The 17,059-nt window shown below is 40.0% G+C and overlaps 1 protein-coding gene across 3 annotated transcripts in view; it reads left to right on the top strand.

Moving 5' to 3' along the window:
* The window catches only part of KATNAL2 (katanin catalytic subunit A1 like 2), an 829,719-nt gene that overhangs the window by 740,605 nt on the left and 72,055 nt on the right, over nt 1-17,059 (top strand). For all 3 annotated transcript variants that reach the window (XM_044081877.1, XM_044081869.1, XM_044081884.1), the window contains one exon: nt 11,895-11,997. In XM_044081877.1, coding sequence (XP_043937812.1) covers nt 11,895-11,997 — 103 coding nt within the window. The remainder of the gene's footprint in view (nt 1-11,894; nt 11,998-17,059) is intronic.

Here is a 17,059-nt window from a genome sequence, read left to right as displayed (position 1 = left end):
ACATTGTATAAACATTTTCTAACCAGAAATATGGTCAAGTTTTAAAACACTGGCTATGCTGATGGTTTAATTTATACCGGGATATCTAGAGGCGTTTAAAAACAACTGCCATCTCAATTCCTTCAGGCCTAAGTGTGCATCCAAAATACACCCTTGCTCATCCCTCACCAACTGGTCCAACACAAAGAATTTAAAATGATGACTTGGATTATCCTTAATATGCCTAAATAAGGCACCAGTAGTCCTACAATGTCTTATGTCTCCCAGATGTTCACCCATTCTTAATTTTAATTTTCTAGAGGTTTTTCCAATATAAACAATAGGACAGTGCACACATTTAGCCATATATATCACGTTGATACTACTACAATTATAATGACATTTAATTTTCAGTGTCTTCCCATTAATCACAACTTGACTGCCAGTCTCCATTATGGAGGAACAAAAAGAACACGAATTGCACTTAAAATTACCTATTTTCCTATTGACTCTACTTTTACATCTGGTACCCTCCAGTATATTCTTGATGGATTTGGCTTCCTAAGTATTTTGGTTTTAAAACTTAAGGTATGCCAATCAATCTCCAATTCAACGTCCAGATACACTATTGTATTCCTATTATAAATAAGGGTGAATGGTAGAAAATCAACAGATTTATTAATATATTTAAAAAACTCTTCCAGAGTATCAACTGTCCCTTTCCAGATAAGGAACAGGTCATCCAAAAAACGAGTATAGTATACAATATTGAACCTAAATTGGCTGTTAAACAAATACTCTTGTTCCCAATATGACATGATAAGGTTGGCAAATATGGGGGCACATGCTGCCCCCATTGCCACACCTTTAACTTGTTTGTAAAACTGCCCCTCAAAACTAATATAATTGTTATTGAGGACTAATTTTATAAGCACACAACATTTATTGATCTTATCTTGGCTAGAAATACCAGTCTTGGTAAGCTGTTCATCCAACCACTGAATACCTGTATTGTGAGGAATCACAGTGAATAAATTTACCACATCAACAGTGACCATGGTAATATCAGCTGATAATTTAATTCCATTTAATATGTCAATGAATTGCCATGAGTCTTTGGTTATATAATGTAAAACACAAATACCCTTCTGCATTTCATAATCTAAATACTTGGCAATAAAATATGTTAGACCTTTTGCCATACACAGTGGGCCTGAATTTAGGGTTAACAAGCCCTTTGTGGATTTAAATCTATTGACTTTCTACAATTCATCCATGTTTATAATAGGAATGCAATAGTATATCTGGATGTTGAATTGGAGATTGATTGGCATACCTTGGGTTTTAAAACCAAAATACATAGGAAGCCCACATTTTCCAACTCATAATTGGATTATGGTAGCTGGCACCCGCACCACCAAAAGAAGGCAGTGGTCAAAGCTCAACTGGTGCGGGCTGCCAGAATGGTTAGTTCTGATGTAGATTTCTTGATGGAAATAAGATTTATTGTTCATATGTTTAAACAAAGGGGCTATCCTGTCAACCTATTAGATGAACTTAGTCTTGAGGTAATCCAAGGCTTGTATAGACCCATCTTAGCTTATGGTTTTGCCATTCGAAGTAATGTTAATCAAGGGAAAGTCTCCTATAATTCTACTTTTATTTTAACATTTAATGGTATGACATACAACATTACAGATGTAATTAATGCTAATTGGGAAATTCTTCAGTTTGATGCTAGTGTCTGTTTAAAAGTTGGTAAATATCCAACACTTGTTTAGGAGAGACAAATCCATCAAGAATATACTGGAGGGTACCAGATGTAAAAGTAGAGTCAATAGGAAAATAGGTCATTTTAACTGCAATTCATGTTAATTTTGTTCCTCCATAATGGAGACTGACAGTCAAGTTGTGATTAATGGGAAGACACTCAAAATTAAAGGTCATTATAATTGTAGTATTGCTTACGTGATATATATGGCTAAATGTGTGCAATGTCCTATTTTTTATATTGGAAAAACCGCTAGAAAATTAAAATTAAGAATGGGTGAACATCTGGGAGACATAAGACATTGTAGGGCTACTAGTGCCTTATTTAGGCATATTAAGGATAATCCAAGTCATCATTTTAAATTCTTTGTGTTGGACCAGTTGGTGAGGGATAAGCAAGGGTGTATTTTGGATGCATACTTAGACCTGAAGGAATTGAGATGGCAGTTGTTTTTAAACGCCTCTAGATATCCTGGTATAAATGAAACCATCAGTATAGCCAGTGTTTTAAAACTTGACCATATTTCCGGTTAGAAAATGTTTATACAATGTTATTATTCATTATTTATTTAACACGCAATTTAATTTCACTGTATAGGGAAACTCATTATTTGCTAACATAGTTTATGAAGCTTTTAATAATGTTTATCAATATTTTAAACCATAATACGGAATTGATTTTAAAACTTTAGTAATGTTGCTTTTAATGTTGATTACTGTGGTTAATTGGTTGATTAGGGGTAGGTATTTTATGGCTGGGTTGCTTTTTACTTATTGTTCTGATGAAGTCTCTGTAATAGAGAAGAAAATGCTTAACACAATAAAGTTGGTGTTCTTTTTGGATTGTTCGCATCCTGCTCGAATTTATGTTTGACAATCCAGACAAATTGCTGCAGTTCTGTGTATGGATAAGTGAATAACACTTGGATAGGCTCTCAAGCAATATATAGCAAATATGTACTCGCCATATCTGAAAATATATGAGGGGACCCTGTACAGTGGATCTCACTTGAAATTTCATCTGACAAAATTTAATCTCAGCAAAGTGTGTGTAATTTCCAGCTGTCAAACTAAGGTATGCATTTTGCCTGCTGGTGCACCCTGTGATGTCATGCATGAGCTATGCTATATCCCCAATTTTATCCCTGATCTTCAAGGGGGGCTTATGTTGTAGATAATATTTGTAAGGATTCAGAAACAGCCTCACCACCTACTGTAAGAACCACAGCAAAAAGGAGCTGTTTACATGATGTAGCATTTTGGAAATCAGAGACACATTAGTAGCAATGAGGAAAGACCTAATTATTGGCTAATCTGCAGATTTCTGAATCACCATTAACTACCTCTAGTGCAAGTCAGCGAATTCCTGCAGTAGTTAACACTGGTGGCCCATTGCATCAGGTTGGCAGTCACACTTCCCATTCACTCTCCCACATACATATGCACATTCAAACACACACACACACAGCACATATCTCTTACCTGTCCTTGTGTTAGTAGAATGCCCCCAATGTCTTTTCTTATTTGTGTCTCTCTGCCATCATTAATTTTGGTTCCATGCAGTCAGGTAATAATGGCAAACATTAGATTTGCAGTCTTGTTAGTGTTGCTAGACTGCATATTCATGCTGTTGCTTTGTTAACTTTTTAAGTGAGCTCTGGTAGTAGTTTAAATAATGTCCATGGTGTCATCTAGTGCTCCTCCTGGCTTTGTACTAAAACCCTCTCCTCCCAATTGTCATAGGTTTATAGGTGTGTACTAGGCTAATGGCCCTAGAGCCTTTACAAGCCTAGCCCATAGGATTGCCCTGGCATCGTGCCACCTGACCTTAGTTCCTGGTGCCTCTGTCGAGTAGAGCCACTGGAGTGATCCCCGGGGTGAATGTTCTATTTCCCATCCACTCGTCAATATTTCTCTTGAAGAGGGCCAGTGAGGTGCTCTGCTTGACATGTATGGGAAGTCTGTTCCATAGCATGGCCAGTCTCTGGGTTATCAAATTGTCCCTCCAGCATGTTCTGTTGATTGCGGTAATGAGGTTGAGGTCTCTGCAGTGTGTGGTGCAGAAGGATTGGAATTTCTTTAGATGTAGCATTTCTAACAGAGCTGGGTCATACATGGCTTTGTAGGTCAAGCAGAGATCATCTCTAAGTAGGAGATATGAGACAGAAAATAGTTGGAGCTTTTTGAGTCTGTCCATATAGGACACGTGTTTAAGGTCTAGGATCCTCTTTGTGAGGTACTCTTGTGGCCTCTCCAGTTGTTGCAGGTGTCTAGTGAGGCACATGCTAAATGAGGCATTGTACTCGATGACTGGCCTAATGAGGGAAGAGTAGAGGGAGACAATGACCTCTTTCTTCCTGGATGCAAAACCCTTAGTAATGACATGTGCCACATAGAAGGACTTTCTGGCCACAGTGGCAATGTGGTGGTCAAAAGAGAGGTTGCTGTCAACCTGTGTTCCCAGATCTCTTATAACGTCTTTTGTGTCCAGTGGACTACCATCAATGGGTAATTCAAGGGAACCGGGTTTTTCCCAAGGGTGATGATGACACACTTTTTCGCATTGAGCTTAAGGCCATGGTTCTGACATCAGTCCTTGGTGTCATTAAGGCCTTTCTTTATGATGTCAACATCACTTGGGGAGTTAGTAATAGCTCCTAACTTGTAATTGTCTGCGAACTTTGTCAGCCAGAGTCCCTGGACTTCAGAGAAGTAGATACCAAACAGGAGAAGACCCAGGACCGAACCCTGTGGGACTCCACTCGTGACTGGTCGGCAGTCTAACTTGGAGTCAGCTACTTGCACACTGTGGGTTCTATATCTGTGAGCCAGTTTGCAACCCACCTAGTGATTTAGGGATTGGGGCCTAGCTTAGTGAGTTTTTCTATGATTCCTGAGTGGGGAATGGTATCAAAGGCCTTGGCCAGATCAAGGTAGGCTGTAAGAGCCACCTTGCCTTCATCCACAGCTCTGGTGACTGACTCAAAGAAATTGACCAAGTTGAGCAGGCATCATCTACCCTTCACAAAGCCAAACTGTGTAGGATCCAGAGTTTGGAGATTCCCTATATACTAGCTTATTAGGTCCATGATGATGCGTTCTGTGATGTGGGTGATGTGCAGAGCTGTAGTAACTACAGAGGGATAAAATTGATCAGTCACAGCATGAAGTTATGGGAAAGAGTAGTGGAAGCAAGGTTAAGAAGGGACATGATGATTAGTTATCAGCAGTATGGTTTCATGCCAGGAAAGAGCACTACAGATGCGATCTTTGCTCTGAGAGTGTTGATGGAGAAGTACAGAGAATGTCGAAAGGAGTTGCATTGTGTTTTTGTAGACTTAGAGAAAGCATATGACAGGGTGCCTAGAGAGGAGTTGTGGTATTGTATGAGGAAGTCAGGAGTGTCATAAAAGTATGTAAGAATGGTACAGGATATGTACGAGGGTAGTGTGACAGCAGTGAGGTCTGCGGTGGGAGTGATGGATGCGTTTAAGGTGGAGGTGGGGTTACATCAAGGATCAGCTCTGAGCCCTTTCTTATTTGCAGTGGTGATGGACAGGTTGACAGACGAGATCAGACAGGAGTCCCCGTGGACTATGATGTTTGCAGATGACATTGTGATCTGTAGTGAGAGTAGGGAACAGGTGGAGGAGACCCTGGAGAGATGGAGATATGCTCTAGAGAGAAGAAGAATGAAGGTCAGCAGGACTAAGACAGAATATATGTGTGTGAATGAGAGGGAGGATAGAGGAATGGTGAGGATGCAAGGAGTAGAGGTGGCGAAGGTGGATGAGTTTAAATACTTGGGGTCAGTAGTTCAGAGTAACGGTGAGTGTGGAAGAGAGGTGAAGAAGAGAGTACAAGTAGGATGGAGTGGGTGAAGAGAGTCAGGAGTGATTTGTGACAGATGAGCACCTGTAAGAGTGAAAGGGAAGGTCTACAAGAGGGTAGTGAGACCAGCTATGTTATATGGGTTGGAGACAGTGGCAGTGACAAAAAGGCAGGAGTTTGAGCTGGATGTGGCAGAATTAAAGATGTTAAGATTTGCACTGGGTCTGACAAGGGTGGACAGGATTAGGAATAAGTATATTAGAGGGTCAACCCAGGTTGGAAGGTTTGGAGACAAAGCCAGAGAGGCACGATTATGTTGGTTTGGACATGTGCTGAGGAGGGATGCTGAGTATATTGGGAAAAAGATGCTAAGGATGAAGCTACCAGGTAACAGGAAAAGAGGAAGGCCTAAGATAAGGTTTATGGATGTGGTGAGAGAGGACATGCAGCTGGTTGGTGTGACAGAGCAAGATGCAGAGGACAGGAAGAAATGGAAACAGGTGATCTGCTGTGGCGACCCCTAACGGGAACAGCCGAAAGAAGATGATGATGATGCGTTCTGTAGCTTTGCATATCAGACTTGTCAGGCTAATTGGGTGATAATTCCTTGGGGTCTGTAGTCACTCCTCCTTTGTGGAGAGGGATGAGTATAGCAGTGCAACATTCAGTAGGGATAAAGCCAGAGGTGAGGCTGTGATTGAGCAGGGCACACAGGTGAGGTGTCAGTTCACTCTGAAGTTCATGTAGAACACAGTCAGGGATATTGTGAGGTCCCATAGAAGCTGTATTCTTGGCCTTGGACAGTGCTGTTTTAACCTGTGCAGCAGTAATACTGGGTACCTGGCAATTTACTGGTATTGTGATTGGTCCTTTGGGGGGGGGGGGAGTAAAGTTAGCACTGAATCTGTTGGCCAGTATATTGGCAATATCTGTTGGCTCAGTGTAGGAGGTACCATTGTGCAGTAGCTCAGAGCAGGTCTAGGTATTGCCATGGAGATTCCTTACATAACTATAGAAGGCCTTGTGGTTGTCTTTACTATCTGCTGCAATTCTGTTTTCATAGCTAGCTTTATAGGATTTGATGAGGGATCTCAACCTTTTGTTGAGGCTGATAAGGGAGTTTTTCCAGTCTTGGGACTTTCTGTTGTAGAGTTTGTTTATGGCAGCGGACCACCAGATTGGCTTCCTTTTTTTTTTTTTTTTGAGGAGAGCATCTTAGTTCTATTGGGTATGGTGAGATCCATGCATTTGTGTACGTGTTCGTACAGTGCATTGGTGTATGATTCAGCGGTTGTGCAACTATTCACAATTTGCATGGGTGCCATGAAGTTAGCCACCTCTGTTTTAGGTGCCCAAAGTTAGCTTTGGAGAAGTTTTTCATGGTGGTTACCTTTGTGGTGGTGGTGGGGGGGGTAGATTTCCAAGGTGATTAGTTTGTGGTCGGATCTAACTAGGGAGGAGTTGACTATTGGTCTAGAGCAACAGTCACCCATGTTAGTAATGACCAGGTCAAGGATGTTGCTACCTCTAGTGGGGGTAAGAACGAGATGGCCCAGAGCATTGGAATTAATGAATTTCAGAAAGCATTGGGCAAGTGTATTGGTACATGAGTAGTTTTCCCAGTTAATGGAGAGGTAGTTGAAGTCACCCAGTATGAGAGTGTTAGGTTGAACCCTAATATTCTCCAGGGTGTTTAGGAACGTGGAGTGTGAGTCTTTGGACACAGTTGGGGACCTACAGCAGGCTACAACCTGAATCGCTGTCTTACCCAGTGTTAGCTGCACCTGAATTATCTCAGATGCGTTATGTTGGGCTACCAGTCTGGAGGTGTGCGCATCCTTTATGAATATGGAAACACCACCACCTTTGGAGCTTCGGTCCAAGTTCTGAGGCCGAAAGTTGTGGAATGATTTGTAGCCTGGAAGTGCAGGGGTGCTTTCTGCTGCCTTGAACCAGGTCTTTGTTACAGCTCAAATGTTGATGTTCTCCATTTTAAGGAATGCTTTGAGTGAGTGCATTTTGAGATTTAGACTTCTAGCGTTGAGCAACATAACTCTCAGATTGCATTTGTTTGTAGCTGTTACAGTGGTAATTTGGTCTTTGGAACACCACCTAAAAAGGGCACTATAGGGGTGGCAAGAGCCTTAGCCAGTATCCGGAAGCCCAGGGGTGACAGATGCAGGCCATCTGTGACAAAGCATCGAGGTCTGGCAATCATGTCATCCCAGGCAGACAGATACTGGATCCCCTTAGAATGACACCAGAAACTTAGCTAATTGCTGAAATCAATCATTTTCTGCTTGTACTGTGGTATAATTCTGGGTGATGGTAGGATGCTGCTCAGGGCTAGGGTCATACCCACCTGGGCTACATAATCCGAGAGCTCCTTCATGTCTCTTTTCATGTAGTTCAGGGAGGTATGTCTCAGGTCATTCACACCCACACATACAATGCCAAAGTCATATTTGTACCTGTTGAGAGACCTGAGTGCATGCATTATGTGGCGGATTCTGGCACCTGACAGGCAGCTGACTGTTACTTTCTCCTTATTCAACTTAGTGAGTGGGACATTAGTATGCCTCACTATCGAGTCGCCTATGACAAGTGTGTTGGGCATGTTGTTTTGCCTTAGGGGCTTTGGTTGAGTGGCACACTGTTTAGGAAAGTTATTTGTCTCATTATTAGTGTTGTGTTGTGGTGGTCAGGTGTGTTTCTGCCTTGGAAGTCTCTGCTGTTTGTGTAACTTTTTATTGAGAGCCTCTGTGAAGGTAGGTGTGGTTTGCGTTTTTATGTGAAGGCAGTACTGGTGTGTGTTCTGGAGGGCTATGCGTTCCATGTGGTGTGGTGCAATTGTTGACCTTCTCCTCTTGATCAGCTATTCTGATCTTGGCTGGAGAGTGTGTTGCTTCCAATTTGGATGTATAAGTGCATCTCTCACAAGTCTGAGTGTTGGGAGGTAAGAGGAGAGGGTTGTCAGTGTACATGAGGCAGTTGCTACATTGCCTCAAGATGCCCAAGTTCTCCAGGTTAATAGGAGAAAGCACAAGGAACTGACCTTTAGACATGACTGGAGGGGTGGGCATTAATAAATACTGGAGCTGTTTCCTTGTAGAATGTTTAGTGCTGGTAGCACTTTTGTGTGCTACAATAATTGCTACAAGAAGTCTGGTAAAGTGCTAAACTAATAAGCTAGTAAAAGTGCAGGAGAGGAGAGAACTAGCAGATCTAAGGGAAAAATTGAAGAGCAGACTTTGGTACTGCTCAGAAGCTTACAAACAGTCCTGGATACAGCAAATCTGTATCTGGACTAGATTAGTTACAGGAAAGGTGGGAAATAAGCACAGATCTTCTTATTCTTTCGGCTTTTCCTGGTTATGGGTTGCTACCGTGGATCACCTGTCCACTTATGAATGACAGTGGAGTTTTACAGTGTTGAGTTGCCAGCCCGGCGCCCAGCCTTCCGTAGAAGGCACACACTTGGACGCGCTCATGCCTAGGGCCAATTTAGAGTGCCCAATCCACCTACAGCATGTCTTTGGGATGTGGGAGGAAACCAGAGCACCTATAGAAAACCCACGTGACCACAGGGAGGACATGCAGAGTCTGCACAGAAGGCACCCCAGCCGAGGATTGAACCAGAGAACCTTTTGCTGTGAGGTTGCAATGCTAGCCACTGCACCACAGCGGCCACCCGGAAACAAGCACAGATGTGGACTTTTAATCCAGAAGGTTGAAAGAGATGGAAAAAACTGCCCAAGCAGCCAATAATCTACAATTTCTGGGCCAGAATCCACTCCTCTTGTGATAGATAGGTTACCTAGTGCTTACCACTCTCACTGATAAACTAGAAGGCTTTCCTCCAACATAGAAAGGCTTGGGGGGGCTAAGAAACTTACCAACAGTCCTGGATACATCAAATCTGTATCTGGACTAGACTAGTAAATGGAAAGACGGGAAATAAGCACAGATGTGGGCTTTTAAGCCAGAGAGAAGAAATGGAACAACTGCACAAATGATCAATAAACTGAGTAGAAAGAGATGAAAAACTGCCTAAATGGTCAAAAAACTACAATTTCTGGGCCAAAAAACACTCCTCTTATGGTAGATAGGCTAGCTAGTACTTACCACTCCTACTGATAAGCTAGAAGGCTTCTCTCCAACACAGAAAGGCTTGGGGGGGCTCAGAAGCTTACAGACAGTCCTGGATACAGCAAATCTGTACCTGGACTAGACTAGTTACAGGAAAGGCAGGGAAGAAGCGCAAAAGTGGGCTTTTAAACCAGAAAGTTGAAAGAGATGGAAAAACTGCCCAAACGGCCAATAAACTACAATTTATGAGCCAAAAGCCACTTCTCATGTGGTAGACAGACTACCTAGTGCTTACCACTCCCACTGATAAGCTAGAAAGCCCACTGATAAGCTAGAAGGCTTCCCTCTAACACAAAAAGGCTTGGGGGCTCAGAAGCTTACCAACAGTCCTGGATACAGAAAATCTGTATCTGGACTAGACTAGTTGCAGCAAAGGCAGGAAACGAGCTTAGATTTTTTTTTTCAGAAAGCAGCTAAAACAGCACTGAAAGTAAAGCAAATGTGGTTTAAATAAATGCAATTTATTTGAAATGTATTCTGAACTAAATTCAATTGTTGCTTTATTCAACTCTGAACAGTTAAGAAGTGCCAAAAATATACTTATCAGCTGAGAAGCACACTCAGCACTCCATCAGAACACAACTAGATTTTTTTTTGTTAGTAAAGTGCAAGGAGAGGAAGGAGGAGCAGACGATAATTCAAGGTTAAGAACCTAAGTGGGTTGGCCTTCTCAAATGTTCTCTCTGTAATAGTTAGAATGAACACTAGAATGGGAGGAGTACCCCAGATCAAATTTACGGTAGGGGCGGGCAACGGCAAAGCAGATCAGGAGCAAAAAAACAATGCCAGCAAATATATAAAATAATTCCTTATGATTTACATACTGCTATAAGCATTGGATTATGACAGACATTAGAGCTTTATACTTATATAAAAAAAATAAAATACACTACCAATTAGTTAGCAAAGTGTGTTAATGTTCCTACTTCCTGCAGAAAGAGTACAAGGTTTAAAAACTTTTCCCCATTCACTTTATGTATTTTTTAAACACACCTAAGTACTATTTTCACATGTCTCTGGTGTCTGGTGATGGCACAGAAGATTGATAGCTTCTGTCTGAGGTGGTGGGAGGGTGCAGGGTTTGAATTTCTCTTTAGTGCCTTGATGGTATGCTGTGAAGAGTATTAATGATGTATAGTGCCAACCCCCCCCCCCCATTACTTTCTTTCTGAAGACCTTGATTTTTTTTATGTTTCTTTAAGGCATACTAGTTAGAAAATCCCTGGTCTCCAATGTTCCCCTAACCCACATTTTGTTTAGATGCTTTTGAGACAATGATGTATACAGAGTTCTTCCTGGTGGCCAGTGTTGCCCCAATCCAATGTGCTGTTAAGGCAACCTTCCAGGCAGGCACTTTCACACAATACACACATGCCCATACACCCAAACAATACCTCACTGCCAAACTCCCTGACACTTGATGTTTACTGTGATGGGTGAGCACAAGCTTTTGGACATGTTCATTAATATGAGTGGCCAGGAGGAGTAGTAGTGGAACTTTAAGCAGCTGTGCGATTCTCTGAATTGCTTGGTTGCATAGATGCCTTACCACAGGCAGTTTTGAGGGAGAATACATGACTAATTAGCATCCCTCCCCAAAGTGCCTCATTAACATTTATATTAGCTGTGGAGACAGATCACCGATGGGCTGCACGTCTTCATGCAAAAGCACCAATGTAGGGCTGTCTCTAAATACCAGATGGTTACAGCAAGGTGTACTTTTCAGAATTCCACCAATTTATTCTTTCAATGTCCCTTTTGTGGCTGTATATTTTTCTTTAGCAACTCCTAGAAAAAGTATAATTTGTAAATATTGCAGGGTATAATTGTATACCCTTGGTGTTATTTTATTTTGCTTGTATTTGCAGCTCCTACTGTTTGATTGTGGTCAGGAACTGGGGATTCGTGATGTAGGTATGCCACCTTATACTGGTGGAGAGACACTTCAATAAATGCTGTGGGATACATTTGCCTCAAGTGTGGAATCAGGAAAATAACTTGTCCATTTGAGTGGTGTATGAAAAGAATATGTAAGTATCCCCCATTATAGAACATCCCCTCAAAGAACAACTGATATGGTGAGCAGTTCTTATGTAACAGTTTGGTAAATAATACCTAGAATTTTAATGAAAGTGTATAAATGCCTTATTAATTTTTTTCATCAGGCAACTGAAGGATACTCAGGTTCTGATGTAAAGCTTGTCTGTAAAGAAGCAGCAATGCGGCCAGTGAGAAAAATTTTTGATGCACTTGAAAGTCATCATTCAGGTATATTGAATCTTAATTTTGATATAAACTCTTATTTCTTTGAATCTCGGTAATGTCATGATCTTACCAAAATAGAACAGATATCGGTATTCATGTTTGTAAGACAGATTGTTTACTCTTAGATAATAATGGTTCAAAACCGCACATGTTTTTCTTCATTAATCTTTATTACTCTTTTAGCTAAAATTAAATTACATTATGAATTAATATTTTAATTTTGCTCTGCTTCTAACCACCATCAACCATTGTTTTGTGTCTTCTGTTGGATTTGCATTTTGTAAGCTTTTAACAGCTTGATGTACTCTTTGCCATGATACAACACAAATTGTGAACTGATCTTTTTTTCACATGTGCAAAGCCAGCTGCCTGAGAAACTAATTAAATAAGTCATCTAAGCTGTATACAGCCAGTGGGCAGACAGTATGGTCTAGCAATCAAAGAAATATGGAAGTTCTTTGGGGAAGGTCACTTTAACAGTAAAATGTAACATTTGAGTTTAGCAACCTTCTTTATCTGATTCCTGGTAGACACTATATTCCCTATGAGGACTAATGCTGATCTCATGTCTGTGAAGATGTTTAATTAGCAGGTGTGAAACACCTATACATATTCATCATTGTCATTTGATATCTTCAGGTCTTGCTAAGTACTTCTGGTCCCTCAGTATCTTATCAAAGAAATTCAGTTGAGATTTATGTTATTTTACAAAATGTTTTGAATGTCGAATGACACAACACCAACATTCAAAAGTTGAAAATAAATAAAACAGCAAAACTGCCCCCCCCCCCCCCGCACTCCCTGTATCCCATGCTAATTATATATACTAACTCTGAGATTGCACTACAGTGGGGAAAGGGTCAACTCCCTGATTCCCACTGTACAGTTAGCACACACTGTAGGTTTTCTGTTTATTCCTGTATGTCAACATTTAATATGTCAAAGTTGTGGTTTCAAGGTTTTGTCACTCGACATTTACAATTGTTGAGATATTGTCATGTACCAGTTCAGCTGTACTGTGGCTTACACTACTAAATGTCTTGTGATTTTTGGGGAGTTATTCTAGTTCTAGTGCTCTAACTTGATAGTTTTCTTGAAGAATGTGAAGAATTTTCTTCTGGATATCGGAGGAAACAAGGTTATATTTTATCCCCCCAAAATCTTTTAACAAGAGTATCTGTGATAGGCAGGTAGCACCTAAAGATTGCTACGCATAGTGCTTGCTCTGTTTAAGGCCTGATCATATATTAGAAAATTGTAAAAGCTGTTAAAAATTTAACAAGGCTCCTAAACTAGTGTGTTTAAAAGCATTTGTATCCTACCTGAAAACTACTTGAAATCCCATGAGAAAAAAATCTAAGAAAAGAAAGTTTTTTTAACGTACAGCTTAAAAAAGTTGGATACAGAAAGCAACACTGAATGAAAAGAAGAGGAAGGACGGATCATAAGTGTCAAAGCTAAGAAAGCAATTTCATATTTTGGTAAAAAAAAACACTAAAAACACCCACATAGAATCCAAATCCATACACTGAACCTATAAATTAAAACTTGCAATTAACTATACTGTGGTACAAAACTATAGGAACACTAAGTAAACTGTCAAAATTATAAACCTTAAAACATTTTCATTACACTAAAATTTAACTCAAGCAACATACTGTGGTACTGGCATTAAATGTGTGGTTGCAGCTGGTACGCAATGTATGGTTGTCATACTGTGTTTTTGTGCAGTGTACACATAAACACTATATGCTTTGGCATCCTATTTTTTTTAAGTAGTTGTGGGGTAATTTCATGATCAGCTCTGTTATGTTGAGCAGCTCAACTGCATTACAGGGATATCAAGGACTTTTAGTTAATGTTTTGTGTTGTTGATGTGTGGCCTGCAGTCCCATAAATGTCAGGCTGTAGTATGTACAATAGTTCCTGGTTTCATTTGTGAACTATGACATTCACTGTGTGACCTCATTTTCATATCTGTGTTTACCTCGTCTGTACCTGGTCTCTTCCAGGCATGCAGGAATGTGTAATGCTACTTTTTGGAGTTAAACACCTACGTATTGTGTAGACCTCTGGTATGTACTTTTTACCACATATCTGCCGCACATAATTGAGAATAATGTTTGTGCATCCTTCCCAAACTCTTTTTGTGTCTTATTACTGTTTTAAAACTTCTGAATTTGGTACTTTTTGCCAGGTACTTCAAACATGCAGCAGACAGGCTATATCTACATTGTCACCCTGTCCCAGTCATTCAAAGAATCCTGACACATCTAATTAATTTGATATTCAAATGTATCTTTGTACTTAAGCATTTTGTAAAGACAAAAAAAATACAATAATGAAAAAGATATAATTATATAAAACAAGGAAGAACGTATATACAGAATAAGCCATCAAAAAGTTAAGTTTTAGGAGATTAAGCACCAAGATAGTAAGTTTTAGAAATGAAAGACAAAATGGTGAATACCAGATTCTGATGCTGTACCCTAGCAAATTTTGGCAACTCCACACGTTCAGCTATTTCAGGTAAAAAGGACTCAAATCATGTTTGCCTAAAATACCAACAACCACATTTTGAATAAAATATGAAGCTGAATGGACAGTAAGTGCAGTTTCCAGAGTATGGGTGCAATCAAAAGGCCAGTAAAGAAGTCATGTGCCTTTCCCAGAGCTTGAAGTTTATATTTTGTAACATAAGGATCAAGTGAATCTTTGAACCGCTCCAAAGCCAGAGCTTGTCTCACCACTTTTGTTAGTCTGTTCTATGTTTTATCTGTCCTTAGAAAATAATTTTAAACCTATGAATTTGTAACCGTTTGTAAGTGTAAGCCTTTATTTCCTGTATTAATACCATGTAATAAACCATTGAGGTTACATTTGCATGCTGCAAAGCCATTGTGTACATATTTGTAAGCCTATATTAAATCGAATCTTTGTAATCTACAATAAGTAGAATAAAAATTCAAGGATTCCAATCTTTTATGATACAAAGTGCTTGCTAAAGCTGTCTTTTTTGTAAAAGAATGCTGAATTCTTTCTAACTTTTATACATCCTAAGTTGAGTACATTCAAAAGATGGAGCCATATTTTACAATTGGTTGAACTAAAGCTGTATATAGTGGATCCAATACCTCCACGTTTCACCTTGAAACACTCTTCATGATTAACCTTAACAGGCTGATAGTCTTCTTATAGGCATTTTGGACTTGGGCACTGAAGGATAAATTACTGGACACTATTAATGTTCATCTTATTGATCACTGCTGTAGTAGCCTAAGCTATATGGGTTATATCCTGCACAGGATATAACAGCCAGCCAGCTTCCAAAGCTTCAGGGCTCCTTCCACATGCCCAAAGCATTAGTTGGCTTTAGCTGAGCTGACTAAAAAGACAGGTTTGGACACCAAGCCCTTAAGAGCTTTCCTGCAGCCGAAGAGAGTGCTCCTCTGTCAGCTTTTGAGGATTTACAATTGATTTGTGCTCTTCCATTGCTGGGCAGATAAGTTCCATTTGGGAAAAAAACCTCCACATATTATTTTTTATGTATAAATGTAATGTCCCATAAGAGGAAAGTACTTTTTAAAGCTAGAAATAACAATTTGTGTTTGCTGTCACATGACTTTGCTATACTTTTAAACAGGAGCGCTCTTTTATTTTTGGCATGGTAAAAAGATTTAAATAATATAAAACCATTTTTTTTATTCGCTTATTCATATATTTTTTTATTCGCTGTCACATGACTTTGCTATACTTTTAAACAGGACCTCTCTTTTATTTTTGGCAGGGTAAATAGATTTAAATAAAATAAAACCATTTTTTATGTGGGGAAAGTTTGTTTAAAATATTTTTGGGGACAGCAAAGTTTATTAGAGTGCTTTTTACTGAATTTTTTTGTTGGGAAAAGTGATTTTATACTACTGTTGAAATTTTTACTACAAAAGAGATACCAGTTTCAGCCTAACAGTGGAACAGACTACTGCTTCCATGCTTGGTCCTTCTTCCAGCCACAGAAAGAACAAGTTAACTGAACAGCCTTTGCCAGCACAACAAGCTAGCCATTTGCATCAACCACAGGTGTGTGACTGTGCTGTTACCAAAACTAGCTTCTCAGACCACTCTATCTTTTTCTCTGAATTTCTCTGATGTTGCCCATATAGCCATTCTGGACCAGAGGTTAGCAGTGTCTTCTGCTGCTGTTTGGGGTCCTCTTAATGGGCAAGGGAGGGACACTTTTGTTGGTTTGGGGAGAAGGGGCAGAAAAGGTCCCCCTGCTTAATCAGAATGTTGTACCCAACCTTGGGGAAACTGTTGCTGCCAATAAAATAATGTTTGCCTTAATTCTGCTGTTAAAAATAAATAGAAAACTAAACAAATATCTTTTGCACCAGTTTCACTGGACAGGAGTAGTTTGTCTAGCTCTGGATCTTGTACATCCTATTGACCCTCCTTATCAGGTGGCTTCTGGTAAGAGAAAACGGGATTCATCTTTTCCTGAATTGATTCAAGATACTGAATCTAGTGATGAATGTGATGGGACAGATACAGATTTTTCTCCTCAGAATTCTGGTTCTGGTTCTGGCTCTGAGGGGCATGGTATCTAATGCTCCCTGTAATGGATTCTCTTTTTCTGAGACTGTTTCTAGAATGTGCCAGCGTTTTCAGTGGGAGAACACAGAGGTTTCGCAGTCCCTTAGAAAATGCTTTGAAATGTTACAAACTAGAATGACAGTTGTCCTGGTCCCATTCACTTCCATTGGGTAGTAACAGAGAAGAATGAGAGCTAGGGGAGAGCAGTTAGTCCACTGAAGAGGTCATCTGGGACAGTCTCCAACCCTCCACTCTTGGAAAGCAATTGCATTAAAGTATGCCGTTAAGGCTTATTGGTCTACAAAAATCAGGATCATTTCAATTTTTGCCCTTAAAGATTTTATTTACAATAGCTGTCTTCCATATGCCTGGTATGTGATCACTTGAGTACATTTTGGGACAATGTAGATAAAAGCCAGGATGATCGAGTTCCTAATTGTGCTCCCAATGTGTTGATTAAAATGAGTAATAATAA

This window comes from Protopterus annectens, chromosome 1.part1 (genome assembly GCF_019279795.1).
Source record: "Protopterus annectens isolate FY-2018-M chromosome 1.part1, PAN1.0, whole genome shotgun sequence".
NCBI classification, from domain to species: domain Eukaryota; kingdom Metazoa; phylum Chordata; order Ceratodontiformes; family Protopteridae; genus Protopterus; species Protopterus annectens.
This window is presented reverse-complemented; position numbering and strand designations above follow the sequence as displayed.